Here is a 21835-nt window from a genome sequence, read left to right on the forward strand (position 1 = left end):
AACCAAACATACGGCCATGTGCATGAGCACTTAATATGTCACCATGACACTGGTAAACGTTATTAGATTTCCTGCTCCTCACAGGACAAATGGCCACTTCAGTAGAAGGGGTAAGGGTACTTTCACACTTGTAAAGGTATATAGGTAATGTTATCCAGCTCACCTGGTCGGCGTGTAATATCCCGTGTGCACGGAGTCAAGCCAGCAAGTTCCTGGACGTAGACAAAGTGAAATAGAATAAGACGATAACGGCACTTATTTTTCTTCCCATAAAATCTTCCTCTTTATTAAATCACATCATATGTGGGACAGTATCACAGACAAACTGTTTACGCGTTTCCATTAGATCATCATTAGATTCCTGCCACACCTCTGGTGCTGTTTGAAGAGGCTGCAGCTCTCTGGGTCTGAGCTACACGTTGGTCACGTGACCAAGCAACGTGATGTCACTGGCCTCAGAGGCCGCAACGCTCACCTGAGTGTCCCAGCTTCTTCAAACACATCTGGTCAGTGGGGGTACCTGGAATCCTCTCCCGAGGATAGGTCATCAATAGTTTTACCCTCTGAAAAGCCCTTTAAGAAGTTTTTACAGCGTGCTCCTTGGATCCGATCAGGCCAGGAGTTAATTTTCAATAGTTTTATTGGCCCAACAGTCAGAACTTCTATTGAGCTCTATGGAAAAACCTGCATATTAACTTTATTTTTTGCTCTTCTTACGGTCTGACGGGTGTATTTGGATGACAGACATGCATGTAGTAATCCTAGTTCCTTATGTGCTTCCGTTTTTTACTGTCATTACTGTAACTGCTGACTTTTGGTGGTAGCAGACCAGCCCTTTGTGACTAAGCAGTTAGACGTCATCCTCCTGTGGAAATCGTTCTGTGTGGTCATTCTCTTCCTGGTTATGTAGCTTTTACTAATGAAGTCGCATGTTCCTAAATAGCAAAAAAAAAACAACCCTTTCCATGAGGCACGTCTTACACGTAGATCACTGGTGTCAAGTATCGCTAAAGCCTAGTTCTCTGTCCTGATGTTACCCTGAGAGCAGCAGTAGAAAAATATTCTTCTGTTTTCTTCCTAAATGCTAGCTCAGAGGTTTACTATCTGACCTCCTTTCCTAATTTTTCACTTTTTTCCCGGAAAACAGTTTTATGCATTCAGCAAATGAACCCTCTTCTTTCCGTGGCTTTCAGAATACTGCCTTATAAGTGGAAGCTGCACTGAGTTATACATTTCCTCTGCTGGAATGGAAAGATTTGAACCTGTTTGTTCTTGACCCACACCTGCTTTTGGCTATCACTGGCGTTGGGCCTATGTATGGCTGGGAGATCGTCGTTCCACCAGGCCAATATAGTATCTGCTTTTTTTCTTTTTATTTCTCCATAAGAACTGATGTTGCCGTTGATCTTTCTAAGGAGCACACACCCATGTTTGTAGATGGGGTGTAGCTAGCATGATTTATTTAAATTGCTGAACTGGACTTGGAGCATCACAGCCAAAAGCTACACAGATCAGATCTGCAATATTTGTATGGTATTTTGCCCCCATTGGTGAACTTTCAAAGGGAAAAATACCACATGCTTTAGGATCCAAGAGCCATTTTCAATTTTGAGGCACCATTAGAACTTTTCAGAACATGGCAGATTCCCATGTGCATTAGTTTCCCTGCCTCCTGTAGACATATAAACATGTCACAAGTTTTGAAAAGAGGGTGTCCAGGTGCCTGGTCGATCACTTAAACCAAGGGGCAAAAGCCTTAACTTTTCTATGATCCTGTACACCATTGGTTTGAGCTGAGCAGAAATGAACAAAACTTGACATGCTACTTAAAGGGATTCTGTCACCTCTTTTTACCATATAAAGATGCGGACATGCACGGCTAGATCGCCGCTAGCATGTCCGCAATATACCTGTCCCATAGCTCTGTGGTTTTATTGAGTGTAAAAAATATATATTTAAGACCATTTGAAAAATGGCAAAAAAATCATATTTAGCATGGTTGGATCTTAACAAGGTTCCAAGTAGAGCTTCAACATGCAACAAGAAGAAATGGGAGTGAGACAAAACACTTTTTTTGAGCATTCAATTTAATGAAAACGAATAAACTGAAACAGGCTGTTTTTCAGCTGATCAAAAGTTTAGGACCACACCTCCAAAAAAAACTAAACCTCCCCAAAACAGAAATCCAACTTCCAAACATGAACTCAGTAACGAGTAGCTCCGCCGTTATTGTTTATCACTTCCAAAATTCGTTTCGGCATGCTTGATGCAAGCGTTTCCATGAGTGGGAACATTTCTCCAAGTGGTGAAGACTGCCACACGAAGGCCATCTACTGTCTGGAACTGTTGTCCATTTTTGTAAACTTCCCTTGCCATCCATCCCCAAAGGTTCTCAATTGGATTTAGATCAGGGGAACACGCAGGATGGGCCAAAAGAGTGATGTTATTCTCCTGGAAGAAGTCCCTTGTCCTGCAGGCATTGTGTACTGTAGTGTTGTCCTGTTGAAAAACCCAGTTGTTACCACACAGACGAGGGTCCTCAGTCATGAGGAATGTTCTGCCACATCAGGACATAGCCAGTGGCTGTTCTTGACACCCCTGCACTTCCTGAAGCTCCATTGTTCCACTGAAGGAAAAAGCACCCCAGACCATTGTGGCGCGTAGAAAACCTCTCAGGTGGGATCTGCTTATCATGCCAGTAACGTTGGAAACCATCAGGACCATCAAGGTTAAATTTTTTTCTCATCAGAGAATAAAACTTTCTTCCACCTTTTTGAATGTCCAATGTTTGGTGCTATCTTGTAAAGTCCAAACGAGCAGTTTTGATGGTTATGGGGCTGCAGTCAGCACCAGTAAGGGCGTTAATTTGGGTCGAGGATTGTCCAGTGTCTTGACGGACAGCCAATTGGATCCTCCGGCTCAGTGCTGATGACATTTTTTTGGGTCTTCCACTTGACTTTTTTGTTCCATAACCCTCAGGATCATTTAAGAAATTCCAAATGACTGTCTTACTGCGTCCCTCCTCAGCAGCGATAGCGCGCTGTGAGAGACCCTGCTTATGCAGTTCAACAACCCGACCATGTTCAAAAAGGGAGTTTTTTTTTTCCTTTGCCTTCACAACGTGTGACTACCTGACAGAAAATGACAATGAATCCACATCTTTGCACAGATTTGGCCTTTTTAAAGGCATGTGGTCCTAAAATTTGGATCAGCTGAAAAACAGGCTTTCAGTTTAATCGTTATTTTCAATTAATTGAATGCTCAAAAAATGTTTTGTCCCATTTCTTCTTGTTGCATGTTGAACCTTGTTAAGATCCAACAGTGTAAAATATGATTATTTTTTTTTGCCATTTTTCATGTGGTCGTAAACTTTTGATCAGGACTGTGTGTGTATAATATATAATAGCCCAGCACACCACCTGTATCCACAATTGGATCAGATTGCGAGATCGTGCATGTGCAGTTCCTTCCCTGAGGCTGATGCCAGCACAGGAAAAGAACACTATGCTGGCACCTCACATGCGTGAGCTCGCACATCACGAGATTACGGCGCTCTGACTTCATGAGCAAGGAGGAGATTCTGGGCTCCAGAACGGTTAGTGCAGCCTCTTGGGCTCCTTACCAGGCTGATTTACATATAAAACAATTTTTTACACTCAATAAAACCACACAGAGCTATGGGACATGTATATTGCAGACATGCTAGCGGCGATCTAGCTGTGCATGTCCGCATCTCTAAAGGGTAAAAAGAGGTGACAGAATCTCTTTAAAGGGAACCTGTCATGTGGATATTTGATTATAATCTAACTAATTATATACAATCATTAACTACTAAAAAGTACCTTAGATGTATTCACTTACTGGTGACAGATGGTTACCTCATAATATACACACAAAGATGCCACATGCTAATGAGCTGATTTGAGTCCAGCGTGATTTCAGGGAGTCCAGCGTTTATTTCACAGCTATAGCCACTCCCCTGCCCACCTGCTGCTGATTCATATGGAAAATGACTGTCAATCAGCAGCAGGTAGGCGGGGAGAGTCAGGAACTCATGAATATTCCGGACTCATCATTATCAGCTGGAGCTTTTTTCAATACAAGATGTTGGCAGATTGACTGGGTCAATTAAAGAAAGTGACCCAGCATTGTACTAAGAGAATCAATCACTTATTTATGTTGCCCTTAGTTAGGACACCATAAAACTGGTGACAGGTTTTCTTTTAAGTAGCATGTCAAGTTTTGATTGGTGGGGTTCTTGTTCATTTCTGCTCAGCTCAAACCGATTGTATGTGTCCGCAATATACCTGTCCCATATCTGAGTGGTTTTATTGAGTGTAAAAAATGAGATGTATATAGATTTTATCTTTCTTTCATTTTTTACACTCAATAAAACCACTCTGATATGGGACAGGTATATTGTGAACATGCTAGCGGTGCTCTAGCCGTGCATGTCCGCATCTCTATAGGGTAAAAAGAGGTGACAGAATCCCTTTAACACAACTTAAAATGAATTCTCTTCTACCAGAATTTTTTTTTTTTTTTTTGCCTTCTCCTGGATCACTTTGCAGGTGAACTAGATGGACAGATGGGTTTATGTATATACAAACTAGGTAACTACTAGTTAAACTAACCATGTTCTCTTTAAGATTAGATGGGACGCATCCAGACTTGGTGTGTATAGTGTACACCATGGTCATGAAATTGCTGAAATTTTTGCTGCTTGTTTGTTTCTTGGCTTGATCATACACAAAGCAATTTAACTCTCTCCAGATCACATGGTAATGGTTTGTGTCTGGTACAGGATCCGGGGGCAGCCTTGTAACGAATGGGAGGTTGCGTATGGGAAAATATAATCGGTGATGACGCAAGTAATTCCAGTGACCATATAAGTACTTAAATGAATCTAAGATATTCTCAAAGCATATAACTAACCTGCACTCCCATTACTGCCTCACCGGCTCAAATAATGAATGTCATTTTATAAGTTTGAGACTTGTGTGTAATGTTGCATATTTTTCTTTTTGTTTTTTTTCCAGAAGTTGCAAGCAACAGTTTGAAACGCTAGCAAGATGCCACCTGCAATTGGAGGACCTGTGGGTTACACACCACCCGAGGGAGGCTGGGGATGGGCTGTGGTTTTGGGAGCCTTTATATCCATTGGCTTCTCTTATGCCTTTGCCAAATCAATCACAGTGTTTTTTAAAGACATAGAAGTAATATTTGGAGCAACAAGTAGTGAGGTCTCATGGATTTCTTCAATTATGCTGGCTATGATGTATGCTGGAGGTAAGGCATATTACTATCAAAAATCATGCTGGGGAAGAAGCCAAATGGCAAATATTGCACATGACTTTTATTTTTAGCTTTTATTTTTTTCCTTTAGAGGTTTGAGTTATAATAAAGCAAAAAAGTAATGAAGCTTAATAATAATAAAAATATATATTTACTCACTGCCCGAACCAGCGTTACAGCCATGATGTACCTACATACTGCACATAACCACTTCGTCCAGTCACTGACTGCAGAGGTATATATTACTGCTGCTGTCAATTCTGAAAGCCTAAAGGAGCTTTCCAGTAGGACCCAAATATGTTTGAAACTGATCAGAATGCTGGAAAACAAAACTATTCCTTTAAGTATACGTGCTGGTCCCCAGCCCCACACCTGTCCTGGTCCAGGGATGTGTTGACGCAGGATCTCTACATAATGGTAAAGACACCAAGTATACCTGTTCTCATTCTAATCTGAAACATTCAGAACTTGGGGCGGTCATTTATTATCCAGAAATACACCTATATTAGGCGTATTTCTGGTGCTGATTTTGATGCCAAGGCCATTTGCGCAGTAATCTGCGACTTCTCCCCGTTCGCACGGGGGTGAGGCGTGGAAGGGGACTGGCAGACAGGCTCATTTCATAATTTTCTGCTCTTGTTTTAGGTGTAGAAAATGGTGTAAATATAAGACTGGCCTATACTCAGACTGGTGCTGGATGCACCGGCGCTGCTTTATAAACTTCATCGGATCCACCGCCAGATATAGGGGTTATTAAGACTGGTGTCTTACATGCCGTTCTTAATAACTGACCCCTCAGAGTCCAAAAGGTTTGTCACACTACATGACACCTCTCACAGGTAAATTCTGAGGATAGGTCATCAATATGTAAATCCCAGAGAACCCCTTTGACGCTGGGTTCACACATGAGCGTACCGAAGGAGAGCTCTGTATGCGCGATTTTATCGGGCGTACAGACGTGGCTCCGGCAACAAGCAAACGCCCATTGTCGCGCGTTCCCGGAAGTCTATGGTCGGGAACGCGCGACCACACGCCCCAAAGAAGCTCCTGACCTTCTTGGGGCATTTTACAGCGCGTTCGCACGCGCTGTAAAACGCTCAGGTGAGAACTATTCCCATAGGGAATCAGTTGTGAACCCAGTGTAAAGGGTTTGTACCACAGTTGACATTTATGACCAATCTGCAGGGTAGGTGATAAATGTCTGATCACTTGGACCCCCCCTCCCCTTGATTGCCAGGACCCGAGTTCTCCACTCCTCGCTGCACAACCTCAGTAAGTAGTGGTTGGAATGGAGCGGTAGTTGAGCATACATGCTGCCGCTCCATTCACAGCACTAACTAGGACAATCTAAATCCTCACCCTGCTAGCTAAAGTAACGTCTGATGAAATGGGAAGAAATTTGATTATGGGAATGTATTGAAAGAATCTTTTTCTCTTTCCTTGATAACACCATGGAACTTCAGTGATGGCTGTAAGTCATGCAGACTTGTTCTACAGTGGTTATAAAATGCTCTTTATATCCAGCAGCTCCTCCCCGGGTCATGGCGTGATCTATCTGCAGGTTCATTGACTGGTATTGACTGTTTGCTGTCATGCTCAGCATTCGTTGCTGGTTTTCCTGAACTTTAAGCTGTGGTTTATGTATAATTTTATGCATCTTTCAGCAGACTATGCATTTTATATTGACAAACTCTGCATCAACACTGTCTGAACGTGGTTTGCGTTGGGAAAGTCTGAAAGGCGAATGCAATGACATTTAAATAGAAAATTTGTGATTTTTCTACATATTAGAAACTAAAAAACAAAACTAGGTGAAGACATGAAAAATTGCAAAGGCATTATATATACAGCACTCACAATACAGCCATTATGAACTGTCTGCCTTAAAACAGTGTGACTTTTATAAGTGGGCCCTGTAGGTTTAGAGGCTTGGGAGGGGGCGTGACATCCCTCCACAGGAATTTTTCATCCAGCATTAAGTACTGAATTGTTGACATAAACCTTTTATATAATATCTCCTCAGTTTGATTAAAGCATAAATTCCTCTTTCTGTCCGGCTGATATGCTATCAGCCTGACCGGAAAACTCCCCAATATGTAGTAGAAGCAAGTGCTGGAGCATAGTGTCGTGAAGCCCCAACTCTTACCTGCCTAGACGGCTATGGAAGTGGTGGGAGCCCATCCTGTTCACATTCTACAACAGTCTTTCAGTCTCCCCAGGTTTTGAGTGTTTTGTGTATATTGGTGATTTATTAAATGATCCTGTAATTCTGAACATGGTGTCTGAGCTTCAGGCAGCATGTTATAGAGCAGGAAGAGCTGAGAAGATTGGTTTCCACAAAACTACATAAACCATTCAGTCAAACTTGTAACTTGAACATTTAAATTCCTGCTCATTCTGGGCTTTGAAGTCAGAGGCGGTCCTATCTGTGTATGTCATAGAGAGAAGGCTGTCAGTCACTGATAGTAGTCTCCCGCTAGATGTGGCTGCCTGCATGTGAGACAATATATCCTGGAAAGGTTTACTGATAGCAGAGCAGAGAGATAAGAGAAGTGACAGGACACAGAGTTTACATTACAGGTTGAATTAACCCTTTAGGGTCAAATTAGCTTCTCAAGGAGATATGTTAAAGGCACCCCTTCTGTCTCATTCAGTAGCTATAGAACTATTGAGAGGTGTATTTTTTTTTAAATACATTTACACATTTAACCCTCCATTTTAATTATATTATTTACCCTGTGTTAAATTCACCCCCCCCCCCCCCCCCCCCCCCCGGATGCTTGTTTTTTTCCTACAGTGGGGTAGATAATTACACACAGGGTTTTAAAGAATAAACTTCCTGACTCAGACCAAGAGCCGACTCAGCGAGTCAGCAAGTGAATCGAAGCATGCGCAACCTAAGCTTCGGTTCACTTGCTTCTTGTCAGCTCAGCGAATGAACCGAAGATTCTATTCATGAATCGGTTCATTTGAATGAACTGATTCAAATGAACCGATTCATGTGAAAGATCCGAACTTCCCATCTCTAGTTTACTCGCAGTAAATCTTTCCAGCAACCTGTAGCAGTGTCCCCTTCTCGGCGAGTGCGCACAGTGCAAGAAGAAGCCGATGCCAGCAGTCCGCAACGGCGCATCAGGCTCAGCCTGTGCGCACGCGCGGGATCTCAAAGCGGGAGGAGGGAGAGGCGGCACTGAGGAGTAGAAGGTGGCGCTGGGCACGAACGGCGATGCGGCCGGGCACCATGCATCCACAGACCTCCTTGCTTGGGCACCTTAATTCAATGATTGAGGGGTTAGTAAAACCTGTTTTTCGGCAGAATAAAGCCACAAATAGCTTTTATAAGGCCACCTTAGAAATCAGAATGCTACCCTGGACATGAGCATATGTTTAGCTCACAGGGCTTATAGGTGGTGACAGAATCCCTTTAATCATATACATAAATATGATAATTTGGGGCAGGGTAATGAGCCCAGTCCTCCACACCATAGAGTAAAGTGTGCAGATACTGCATATGTTTGGAAAATGTAATAAAAAGTTTGAAAAAAAAAAAAAAAAAAAACCTCCCTGAAATGAGTTTTTGCAGGTTGGGATGTCTGCTACAATGAGCAGGAGTTTTAATAAAACAATCTGCTCCGCTCCTCCTGCTCTAACTTTTTGCCTTAATCTCTGACGTCATGTTTAAAGGGTTTCTATCACTTCATATGACATAATTAGCTGGCAGACACTAGCGATCTGCTAGTGTCTGCTCTGGCCAACCATCCTACTATAATCACTTGTGGGGCAGCGGTTTAGCTAAAAAACTAGCCGAATACAGCCGCGCATGCGCATTGAATGTCTGACCGCTCCGAGCTCAGACATCTCTAATGCGCCGAATACAGCCGCGGACGGCGCATGCGCGAGAATTCGGCCGCTGCGTCACACGGAGGAGGACATGGGCGGGCTGGAGGGACGTGCTGGGCGGCGGCTGTGTATGAAGGTAGACGGAGCCTCTAGGTGCTAATGACGCCCGCATAGCACCTAGAGGCTCATTAGCATATTTATAAAAGTTAGTTTTTTAGCTAAACCGCTGCCCCACAAGTGATTATAGTAGGATGGTTGGCCAGAGCAGACACTAGCAGATCTCTAGTGTCTGCCAGCTAATTATGTCATATGAAGTGATAGAAACAATTTAATATCCCAAGTTGAGATTGAATTTGCATATATTTTTTTTTTTTTTTTTTTTTTTTTTTTTTTTTTTCTCTTTCCTTCTGAAAGAAACCGTTAAGAATATGCTGTATAAGGCTAATCATACACATTAAAGAAGTTGACCCATCTTGCACATTGGTGGCATATTGCTAGTATATGCCACCAATGTCAGATAGTTGTGGGTCCCACTTTTGGGACCCGCACCGGTCTCTAGAACGGGGCCCCCATAGTGAACAAGGTCACACCGCACAAGTGCATCCACCCTCCATTCACTTCTAAGTGCTGAGCATCGGCTCAATTTCCAGGACCCCCATAGAGGAGAATGGTGATGTCCGTGCTTGCGCAGTGTATTCTCTATTTACTTTAATGGGTATTCTGGGAATACCTGGGCAATGCTGCTTGGCTCTTTTCGGAACTCCCATAGTAGAAAATGAAGGGCACACCACACTTGCAATCTGTACTGAGCTTTGTGTATGGTGAAGGCACAAGAAAACCAAGTAGTATTTATTCAATCCTTTGTTTATGGCTATGTTCTCTAGCTGTCCATCAGTTTAGAGATGCAATATAGGACTTGTACACCTCCTATAGCCTCCATATTACAGCCATGTTAATAAAATTCTCTTATGAGCACACATTTAGTTTGAGCCTTGACAAAAAACATCTAAACCACTTGTAAAATGCCCTGCCCTATTCAAGCATAACAACCCGACTTGTTGTATCCAAGGCCTTTTTAAGGCGCATAAAATTTGAATATGATAACCTACTTCTTGCAATGATAAATTGGGAAAGAAGTGTGGTGTGCCTAACCTGCCTGAAGCAATATCCTTTTATAGGCATTATCCCACGAAGAATACTTGGTTATAGCTAGCCCTCGCCCCTTTAGAATCCCTCTTATGCCCAAAATGTGTAGAGGTAACACTGAGTATGTGTGTCCCCCTCTGCACAATTACTCTGGTGGACACCAAGGCTGTGCAATAGAAATAGTAGGTGGTGCCATATCAACATTATTCCTGGAATATCTGGAGGTATAAACTTTTTTTAGATGAGCTTGGGCTTCTTTCACACTAGCGTTTCTATTTTCCGGTATTGAGATCCATCATGGGGTGTTAATACCGGAAAAAAACACTTCAGTTTTGTCCCCATTCGTTGTCAATGGGGACAAAAAGCAACTGAACGGAATGCTCAAAAATGCATTCCATTCTGTTCTCATACTGGAGAGCAAACCGCAGCCTGCTGGGATGCGGAGCAAGAAAGATCTGTCATGACCCACAATGCAAGTCAATGGGCACAGATTTTTATTTTTTTTCTGACATTGACTTTCAATTGAGTTCATGACGGATCCGTCTTGGGTATGTGAAAGATAATACAACCGGATCCGTTCATAACTGATGCAGATGGTCGTGTTATCAGTAAAGGAAGCGTTTTTGCTGAACCCTGCTAGATCCAGTAAAAACGCTGGTGTGAAAGTAGCCTCAAATACAGGCAGCATATTTCGCTGTGGGCTGTATTTAACTATAAATCTTTTTTGTTTGATAATCCTTTTAATTCAACACTTCTGCTTCACCATGTCGTTTGGACATTGTGTAGATACAATCACAGTCCGCATCAGCACTATTTGGATCCAGATAATATGCCTTTGAGGCTGAATAGTCGGACCCGTGTTGCTGCACCACTGCTTTATTGTACACCTGATTTTATTTTTTTTTTTTTATTTTTTTGTTCCTTGGATGACATGACAGCTTTTATTTTTGTGCCACTTAAAGGGAACCTGTCATCAACTTTATGCTGCCCATACTAAAGGCAGAAGAAAGACAGGTGAGTTGATTTCAGCGGTCTTTCATTTAAAAGTGGTTGCCGAAAACCAACCTCACAAACATCGCAGACTGGGCCTGGAAAAGAGTCCCGGCCACCTGAGTAGAGTCCTGGTTATTCATAGATTCCTGCTCTCCTCGCCCATCTGCTGATGACTGACCGTCTTCTACCGAGTTTTCTCGCTTTCTATCTAGGAGACAACTGCCAATCATCAGCAGATGGGTGAGGGTGCAGGAGATTACGAATAACCATGACTCTTAGGTAGATTTGACTCTTTTCAAGGCCTGGGCCCAATGATTATGATGCTGGTTCTCAGCAACCACTCACTTTTAGCTCATGAGTGACACACCGCTGAAATCTGCATTTCTGTCACTATTTTATGCTGCCCCCCAGTGAAGTCAGCATAAAGTTGATGACAGGTTCCCTTTAAAGAGAACTTCCATTGTAACGTAATAAAAGCTTTAGGAACTCGTAACCTGTGGTCCAGATGTGCTCATTACTCCTCAGAAATGTCATGCTAACTTCTGTTAATGAGCATTGAACAGGTTTTCTGGTTCTTACGTGCCTGACACTTGGCAGTATAAAGAAAACAAATTAGGCCTTGTGTCCCTTGCCCTGTTTTACGCTCCTTTCACATCAGTTTCTCCTTACCCTTGCATGCAGGACTTTCGTCTCCGCTCAAAAATCATATTCTGAGTGGACACCGAACGGACCCCATTATAGTCTATGCGGCCTTTAGGCTCCATTACGCTCAGTTAGGTCTCGGTTATCTGCAGAATCCATCCTTTCCGTTCTCCTGCTCCTCAACGGAGCCGGAGAACGGAAAGGAGAAACTGTGATGTGAAAGGAACCTTAGTGATATACATGTTCAACAAGCTGTTAGTTTTTCTGACGGCTCTGTGGACCAGATTGTGCCACATTGAAAAAAAGTTTAGGATTCTCTACATTGGTCTTCATTTTCTTTTTAGCTGTTTACATTTTATGTGGTCTTAGACAATGTCCTTTTATTTTTACCCCTTTCTCAGGTCCCATAAGCAGCGTGTTGGTGAACAAATTTGGAAGCAGACCCATCATGATTGCTGGTGGCATTCTTGCAGGCAGTGGTTTAATCGCAGCCTCGTTCTGTAATACTGTGACTGAACTATATTTCTGTATTGGTGTTGTTGGTGGTAAGTCTTTTATTTTACTTCCCCACTATAAAGAATACAATCTACACATCATGGGCGGACTGGGGACTTGAAGTGGCCACGAAAAAAAATATATGAATTGGCCCCATGTTGTAGGCAGATCCAGATTGACAGAAGGCAGTGCAACAGAAGTAGGCTGGGCCAGCAGTACCTTGTTGCAGCACAAAATACCACAGTGCAGCATAAAATACTGCCACCTGCATCGCTGTATTCAACTATCAGCGTTCTGAGAATGGTGAGACAGTTAAATTCAGAAGGGCACCTGTGGATGCCTGCCAGGGGCATAAGTACCTGATGCTCCTAGCATTAATTAATTCTGAGAGCATCCGATAATTATATACACAGTTGGTGGCCGCAAGGGGGGTCTATGGCCAGTCTGTCTCTGATGCACCTTATCTGATAAAGAATACAAAGGTCTTGTATTGATATGTTTGCTTAGAATATCTCTAATGACTTGCTATAGATTTCAGAATACGCACATGCACTCCTAGCTGGTAAGTTGCAGGAGTTCCTATAGGATTGTTCTAGAGATACTTTGATTCATCTCATCAGCAGGACTACTTCACCGGTGTGTCCTCTGCCCTTGCTCTGCCAATTGGAGCAGCAGCACAGTCAGGAAATTGTCAGGACTGGGCTAAATGTCCAGCCCTGTCAATCTAGCAGCTGGTAGATCCTTTACCTGTGGAGACAGCCCACCACAAGTGAAAAAGTCCTGCTATTGAGACGACTTGATTCTCTCTAGAACCGATTCGCTCATCTCTAGATTGCACTTTAACTGATGCCATGTGGAAGTCTTAACTTTAAGTTTTTTTTCTTTTTTAATTTTCTCTAGGATTTGGTCTGGCTTTTAACTTGAACCCAGCACTAACAATGATTGGAAAATACTTCTTCAATAAGCGACCAATAGCTAATGGAATTGCCATGGCTGGAAGCCCTGTATTTTTGTCAACACTTGCTCCTCTGAATCAATACTTGTATAACATCTTTGGATGGCGTGGAAGCTTCTTGATCTTGGGTGGGCTTCTGTTCAATTGTTGTGTTGCAGGTTCCTTAATGCGTCCCATTGGACCAAAACCAGAGGACCCAAAGAAAAAAGTGACCAAGGAGGTTTTGGAAGAAGCTGGAAAATGCGCCTCAAAAGAAGATGGTGATGTTAACAAAGATCTGATTGGTGGCAAAGCAAAAACAAAGCCAACCTTTTTTCAGACAATCAACAAATATTTGGACTTTTCTCTTTTTACTCATCGGGGATTTTTGATTTACCTTTCTGGCCACACTATTATGTTCTTTGGACTTTTTGCACCTCTAGTCTTTCTCAGCAATTATGCAAAAAGCAAGGGCATTTCAAATGAGTCTGCTGCCTTCTTGCTTTCGATACTTGCATTTGTAGATATGTTTGCAAGACCATCCATGGGCTTTGTAGCCAATACCAAGTGGGTAAGACCCAGGATGCAGTATTTCTTTGCCGTTGCTGTCCTTTATAATGGTGTGTGCCACCTTCTGGCTCCATTATCAACAGATTATGTTGGCTTTGCTGTATATGCTGCCTTTTTTGGATTTGCTTTTGGTTGGCTCAGCTCTGTCCTTTTTGAAACATTGATGGACTTGGTTGGTGCACACAGGTTTTCAAGTGCTGTTGGACTGGTAACCATTGTAGAATGTTGCCCTGTCCTCCTTGGACCACCCCTTTTAGGTAAGAATAATAAGAAAAGTAACTTGCTAAAGTGAGTTTCTCTACATTTGATCTTAAAGAGAAATTGCTTTCCTGTGAAGTTTTGTACAAATTTATTAATGTCACTGCATTCTGCTAGTTGCTCTTGCAGCAGACAATGCTTTAGCTCCAGTCTTCAAACCTTTGCTGGAAAGTATGGCCTTTCCTTAACCACTTGTGAGTGGGGGTACCATACAATGAACCATATGCACACATCGGCAATTTAGTTTTTTATCTTCTAAGGTGCAATAATCCTCCGCTTCTAAGTAACAGAAATTCAGCAGATTCCTTAAAGGGGTTGTCCGGTTTCAGTAAGAAACTAGTTAACACCAGTAAATAGCCTACAATAAAGAATAGAGCAGTACTTATCTAGCAAATCCAGTGCTGCAACTCTGGTTCTCCCAACCAGGCTCAGAGACCACAGCCAATTACTGGCCTTAGTAGTACACAAGTGGCCAATGATTGGTGGTGACAGTCATTTGTCGATGTGATGTACAGCAGCAGCTGGGTAAACGGAGCCTGGCCGGTAGAACACGAGCAGCGGCGCTGAATCTGCAAGGGGAGTACTGTTCTATTCTTTATTGAAGGCTCGCCCCCAGCATTGACTGGCTTCTTACTGAAACTGGACAGCCCCTTTTTTAATATGCCTTTCAGGTATTTAAGGAATAGAATGTAAAAAAGCTAAACTTTTAGAAAATAATGTAACAAAGCAAGATGTTGAAGTAAAAAAATACACCCTTTGGTAATGGTAAAAAAAATTCCAATATTTATTCCGTCATCTAAAAATCAACCGTATACAGATAGATGCAGACAGTGTTTATCTAGCTGACGCGTTTTGGTTGTCCAAACTAAATAGGGGGGAGCAGCCAAACCACATGTGTGCATATTAGAGAGAATGAATTGCCAATTAAAGGGGTTGTCCGGTTTCAGAGCTGAACCCGGACATACCCATAATTTCACCCAGGCAGCCCCCCTGATGTTACAATCGGAGCATCTCATGCTCCGATGCGCTCCCTTGCCATGCGCTAGATCGTGCAGGACACAGGCTCTTTTGTTTACAATAACACATTGCTGGGCGTCTGCTTCCGCCAGGCACTGTGTTCAGTGACCTCACTGGCTCTGATGGGCGTGCTTTAGCGCCGCCCTAGCCTTTTTACTGGCTAGGGAAGTGCTAAAGCCCGCCCATCAGTGCTTCCTGGCAGCCCCATGGAGAGCCCGGTTCGTCACCGGAGCTCCTGAAAATGCCTTTGCCCTGCACGATTTAGCGCAGGGCAGAGGAGAGCATCTGAGCATGAACTCCTCCGATGCTCACGTCCGGGGGGCTGCCTGGGTGAAAATGGAGGTATGTCCGGGTTTAGCTCTAACCCCTCTGCTGCCAATCAGTATAGCTAATGCAAGTAACTACCTTGACATCTATACAAAGTAAGCTGTCGAGGTATAGGTGTTTTAAAGATGTCTTGTTGGCTCCTGAGTTGTCGGATTTGGGAAATGATTATATTCATAAAATCGCAGTACGGGAGCATCTTTTGTAATAATTGTATTTTCTCTTCTAGAAAGTTAGAAAAGAATTGACAACTTAGCATAACCTTTTAATGAGATGTGTCCCCCAGAGTCTGAGATTCCCCAATCACTGCTGACATTGCCAGTGTGTGGGAGCAAATAATGACTGTGCTGAGGAATTCGCACACACTATATTGAAAAATTCTTTAACTTTTTCATTACAAAGAAACATTAGCTGAAACGAAAAAAAAAATCCAGTTTAAATGATGTGTGTTAGCTACTAGATGCATTAAGATTGTAATTTTGTGAAGTCACAAGTGTAAAATAATAAGTGAAGCTCACCTTACCTGACGGTGTCCCTGGTGGCTTGTGACTCACAGGAAAATACTGCTCAGGCAACTACAGGCCACAGCGGTCAGCCATTGTTGAGCAGTTGTTTCCTGTGTTTTGAGAGGGACCATGACGTAGAGACCAATAGTAGACTGTGAAACCTTGGAATGGGAGCATCAGGGCATCGGTAAGGAGTGTGAATTCTAGTGTTTTTAAAATTAGCCAGATAATCTAGATTGAGCTGAATTGATCAGAAGTGCAAAATATATGGGGGGGTCATTTATCAAACATTGGCGTTTTGCAGTGGTCTTTAATACCCCCTGAAATGTTGGACGATGCACCTAATTTAGGTTGAATCATAGATGGTGCATCCTCCACTGCCTAGATTGAAATCTATCCAGCCCCTGACTTGTGTTTCAGTAGTCATCTACACTGGTTTCTTGGCATGATTAATACATTTTCCAGGGTTGATGGCCATGCTCCTGCCACTCCCTCACACTGTCCCCACCACTCCCCAATATTGACAGCAGGGTAAAAACTTCACATGTGCCTAACCATGGTCTTCAAGAGCATTCTAATGTTGACCTAAAACCTCCTGTTTTTAATTCTAGGTAGACTTAATGATATATATGGAGACTACAAGTACACCTACCAAGCTTGTGGAATAGTGCTGATCTGTGCATCGATCTACCTCTTCATTGGAATGACCATCCACTACAGACTCCTTGCAAAAGAGAAAAAAGCTGAAGAGAAAAAGAGAAGCCAGGAGGCCAACGGTGGGGAATCCGAACACAAAGACCATAAAGAACTTGCAGTCCTTCCTCAGAGTTCAGATGACGTAGTGAAGGAGGAGGAGAGCAACATATGAGACTGTGGCTTGGATCGGTTGGACACTATCAAGACATGACACTGATTCTGCACAATAGTCTCATTTTAGGATAGAATTTATTTTTAAGCCTTATTCAAAACCATTTTTTTTTTTCCTAGCTGATCTATGGAAACCTTTCATCAGACAAACTAAACGTTGCAATCTTAATTCTTCAGTTGGCTGGAACAGTAACTTGTGCCTTAATGCTGTTGTTCACAAATCCATTTAACTTTTTTTCCCCTCCTTTCAAAGGGAACTTTCTTTTAACCCTTAGTTTTTGTTTTATTTTTTATATATTTCTTGACTAATGTGGCCATGCAGAAGCCACGTGCTAAGAGGTTTTAATTTAACGGGAATAGGTGGACAAAACTTATAGCTCACCCACACGCAACGCTTGGATTCTGTCTTCCGAGGACTACTTCCACTAGATAAGATGCTTCTACAATACATCAAACATTGGAAATCTTCAGGGCCTTGACTGGCAGGTTTCTGAATGGATCATGGCAGAGAATCTGATCTCTCATAAAATATTTTTGTAATGCTTCTGTTTATAGCTGTGTGGATGTATTGTTCCAGTATTAATGTCTGCATTGCCATAGATGGCTGCAGCTCTTGTAGAATCTTCCAGCCGCTGAAGAGGCAGTCATGTTCTGTCCTCCCACTTGTCACCATGAAGGAGTTCTAAACATACCGTTTTATTAATGACTGGCCATTTTACTTTTAAGTGTTAAAGCCAGTTCTGACATTCTTAAATTTTTTTTTTTTTTTTTTTTTTTACCAGCCCATGCTACCCATCACTCAATTTTTTTAAATCATGTTAAAAATCTGACCAGAATGTTGCTTTCATTATGAGTGGACAGTGACGTGTGTTTTTGCTTAACGATGTACTGGGCTGATAGGATGAAGTGTAATTTTAATTTATAAGCTGTATAGCTATAGGAAACAATTGCTTTTTGTCTTATAATCAAGGCAGCCTTTAGACAGGGTATATGTGCCTGTTAACACAAAACTGTACCTCCTTAATGTTAGAATGCATGTACCGTCACATTCAGGAAGTCTGTTCTCCTAAGCTAAACACTAGAAAGTTTTCTGTCTTTTTTTTTTTTTTTTTTTTGTATATTCTGATAGGAGAACAGATCTTGCAAATACCAGTGTGCATGCAGTCTAATGTGGTCTGTTTTTCCGAGTGACTGAATTTGTTGGTTTTGAAACCATCAGCCCTAATATTTAGGGTGACTCCTATTAAGATAGAAGTTAAGAGCTATTCTAGTGGCAAATAAGGGTCAAGTTCCTCTAACTTTATTTATAATTTAGTTGTTTCAACCTGTCCTCCACCCCAGTGTTTCCCTGCCATAACAATAAATGATATGTAAACTAGTCCCTCTGCTTCTTCCAGGACCACACCCTGCCCATGGGTTGTGCCTGGTATTGCTTCTTTGCCTCAATGAAGATAAAGATGTTGATCTGTAATGCCACATCCAACCATTGGACAAGTGTGGTGCTGTTTTTGATAGAAATCAGTCTGTCTAATTATGTACAGCGTTTTAAAGCTTTTGCTGAAAGTCTGAAATTTCAGATGTGTGCGTTGCCGACCCCCCCCCCCCCCCTCTTCCCCCATATTCTTCATTTCATGTCACATTCTCAGGGCTCTGGATGAGCTGTAGAGTTGCCTTAGCCTTATATGTGCTTGTCTGTGACCATGAGTGTTGTCATCACTTTGCTAATATCTGTGAGCTCCATCAGACTGACACCTCTAAAGCAACTATACAGTGTGAAGATCATGCAAAATGGCTCCCGATATCTCCAGGACCAACGTTGGTGTGACATTTTTAATGAAGTCGGGCTCTGGATGAAAACCAGCTTAAGGAGGACATTACACTGGTCCTGACATTACAATGTTAGTACCTGGCAGTATAGGTCCCGCAGTTTTTAGTGTTTTTTTTTTTGTTTTTTTTTTCAGATACGCTGATTCGTTGCCCCGCTGTGCCCCTCGTTCTCTTATGCTGTCCTGTATGCTAATTAATAGTACAGGGAGGAGGAGACAGTCATGTTTCTTAAGGGGCGAGAGGAAAAAGGTGACTTCCCTTGAGATACACGGCAATCTTCTCCTCCTCTGTACAGATGAGAACTGAGGGCACAGTGGGAGAACGAAGCAGCGTATCTGGAAAAGAAAATTAAAATGGCACACTGACATCTACTGTTCAGTCCCTACACACACTGCCAGGTACTAACATTGTAATGTCGGGACCAGTGAAAGGTCCTCTTTAATTCCCTACCTCCTCCGAACCTGGCCTGCTGGCTTGTACTACTGCTACCTCCTATCTTTTTTTTTTTTTTTTTTTTTTTTTTAGGCAATCAGTTGTGTCTTGTATATTACTAGTATTTATAAAGTCACCCACATATTTATACACGTCTCCGAGGATCTGCTGCTCCAGGCAATATAGCAGCCGGTAAAAGTTCACATGTGTCAACCAATGCCAGAACAGCAGACCACTATCAACATTGATAAAGTATTCCACTTTTCGTTTTGGGCCCATTAGAAGATTGATGTACTGTATGTAACATGTTTTTAAATAAAAGCTACTTTTATTAAAAAAAAATGTTACTTTTTTTTTTTTTTTTTGCTTATTGTCCTCTTCCGTGAGTAAATTTTGGTGTGACATTAGAAATATGCAAGCTTGTGCCAGTTATTACTGGACTGATTCTGCCGTATGAAACATTGGGAGAGCTACAAAACATATTTATAATACACTGAACAAAAGTATAAACGCAACACTTTTGGATTTGCTCCCACTTTGCATGATAAGAACTCAAAGATCTGAAACATTTTCTACATACACAATTGACCCATTACTCAAATATTATTCACAAATCTGTCTAAATCTGTGTTAGTGAGCACTTCTCCTTTGCTGAGATAATCCATCCCACCTCACAGGTGAGGCATATCAAGGTGCTTATTAGACAGCATGAATATTTCACAGGTGTGCCTTAGACTTCCCACAATAAAAGGCCACTCGGAAATGTGCAGTTTGATCACACAGCACAATGCCACAGATGTCGCAACATTTGAGGGAGCGTGCAATTGGCATGCTGACTGCAGGAATGTCTACCAGAGCTGTTGCCCGTGTAATGAATGTTCATTTCTCTACCTTAAGCCGTCTCCAAAGGCATTTCAGAGAACTTGAAAGTCCATCCAACCGGCCTCACAACCGCAGACCATGTGTAACCACAACAGCCCATGACCTCCACATCAGCATGTTCACCCGGACAGCTGCAGCAACAATCGGTTTGCATTACCAAAGAATTTATGCACAAACTGCCAGAAACCGTCTCGGGGAAACTGCATGATTGTCGTCCTCATCGGGGTCTGGATCTGACTGCAGTTTGTCATAACAGACTTGAGTGGGCAAATGCTCACATTTAATGGTGTCTGGCACGTTGGAGAGGATGTTCACGGATGAGTCCCGATTTTCACTGTTCAGGGCAGATGGCAGACAGCGTGTGTGGCGTCGTGTGGATGAGCGGTTTGCTGATGTCAATGTTGTGGATCGAGTGGTCCATGGTGGCAGTGGGGTTATGGTATGGGCAGGCGTATGTTATGGACAACGAACATCAGTGCATTTTTATTGATGGCATTTTGAATGCACACAGATTCCATGACGACATCCTGAGGCCCATTGTTGTGCCATTCATCCACGACCATCACCATGTTGCAGCAAGATAATGCACGGCCCCATATTGCAAGGATCTGTACACAATTCCTGGAAGCTGAAAACATCCCAGTTCTTGCATAGCCAGCATACTCACAGGACATGTCACCCATTGAGCATCTTTGGGATTCTCTGGATCGGCGTATACGACAGCGTGTTCCAGTTCCTGCCAATATTCTGCAACTTCGCACAGCTATTGAAGATGAGTTCACCAACATTCCACAGGCCACAATCAACAACCTGATCAACTCTATGCAACGGAGATGTGTTGCACTGCGTGAGGCAAATGGTGGACACACCAGATACTGACTGGATTACCTTGGCAAAGGAGAAGTGCTCACTAACAGATTTAGACAGATTTGTGAACAATATTTGAGAGTAATGGGTCTTTTGTGTATGTAGAAAATGTTTCAGATCTTCGAGTTCAGCTCATGCAAAATGGGAGCAAAACCAAAAGTGTTAAGTTTTTGTAATTTTTGTTCAGTGTATTCCCCCCCCGCATCAGTTATCAGCGTTCAGATAAAAAGCCATCTAATTAAAGGAGTCATTCAGTGTTTTTTTTTTTCTCTGATTTATCTGACCTCTGTATAGATCAGCATTTGATTGGCCAAAGGTGTGAAAGCACCACACCTTCAACACGCTTTGTTGAAACCGCCACTAGCCACTAGTCACCGTATACAGACCCCACGGCATATACAGACTCTTTTGCGATTTTGGCTTGCAAGGGCGAATAAAAGTCTCTTATACTGCATATTTCATTAATCCCTTCTGTCAAATGATGATAAACTTCTCTAAGGACGTACATTAGATTCTGCTAGATTTGTTCCCATCGCTGCTTAATCTTCTATTTAGCTGTACAAACCTAAGGGATCTCCAGATGTATACAGGTGAAACTTGAAAAATTTGAATATCGTGCAAAATTAAAAGGAATTGCATTAATGCAGCTTAGAATTAGAATTTTGTGAAAGTTTAATATTCTAGGCTCAGTGTCGGACTCTAGTCATCTAATTAATCCATACCACCTGAGCAAAGGGTACCTCAAAATTGTGACTTTGGGGTTTGATGAGCTGTAAGGCATAATCATCCAAATTATAGCAAATAAAGGCTTGAAATATCTCACTTGGCATGTAATGAGTCTCTCATATATTAGTTTCACCTTTTAAGTTGCATTACTGAAATAAATGAACTTTGCACGATATTCTAATCTTTCGAGTTTAACCTGTAGATATAAAAACCA

General features: G+C 42.3%; 1 protein-coding gene across 3 annotated transcripts in view; it reads left to right on the top strand.

The window, feature by feature from the left end:
* SLC16A1 (solute carrier family 16 member 1) overlaps positions 1 to 19466 on the top strand; it is a 31100-nt gene extending 11634 nt beyond the window's left edge. For 2 of the 3 annotated variants that reach the window (XM_040423890.1, XM_040423891.1), the window contains exons 2-5: positions 5040 to 5289; positions 12318 to 12461; positions 13312 to 14172; positions 16632 to 16888. In XM_040423890.1, the coding sequence (XP_040279824.1) occupies positions 5073 to 5289; positions 12318 to 12461; positions 13312 to 14172; positions 16632 to 16888 (1479 nt within the window). In that variant the 5' untranslated portion in view covers positions 5040 to 5072. Of the gene's footprint in view, positions 1 to 5039; positions 5290 to 12317; positions 12462 to 13311; positions 14173 to 16631 lie in introns of all 3 variants that reach the window. The other variant, XM_040423889.1, reaches the window with a different exon arrangement.
* The last annotated feature ends 2369 nt before the right edge of the window (positions 19467 to 21835 follow it).

The sequence above is a fragment of the Bufo bufo genome, chromosome 3 (genome assembly GCF_905171765.1).
Source record: "Bufo bufo chromosome 3, aBufBuf1.1, whole genome shotgun sequence".
Taxonomy (NCBI): Eukaryota; Metazoa; Chordata; class Amphibia; order Anura; family Bufonidae; genus Bufo; species Bufo bufo.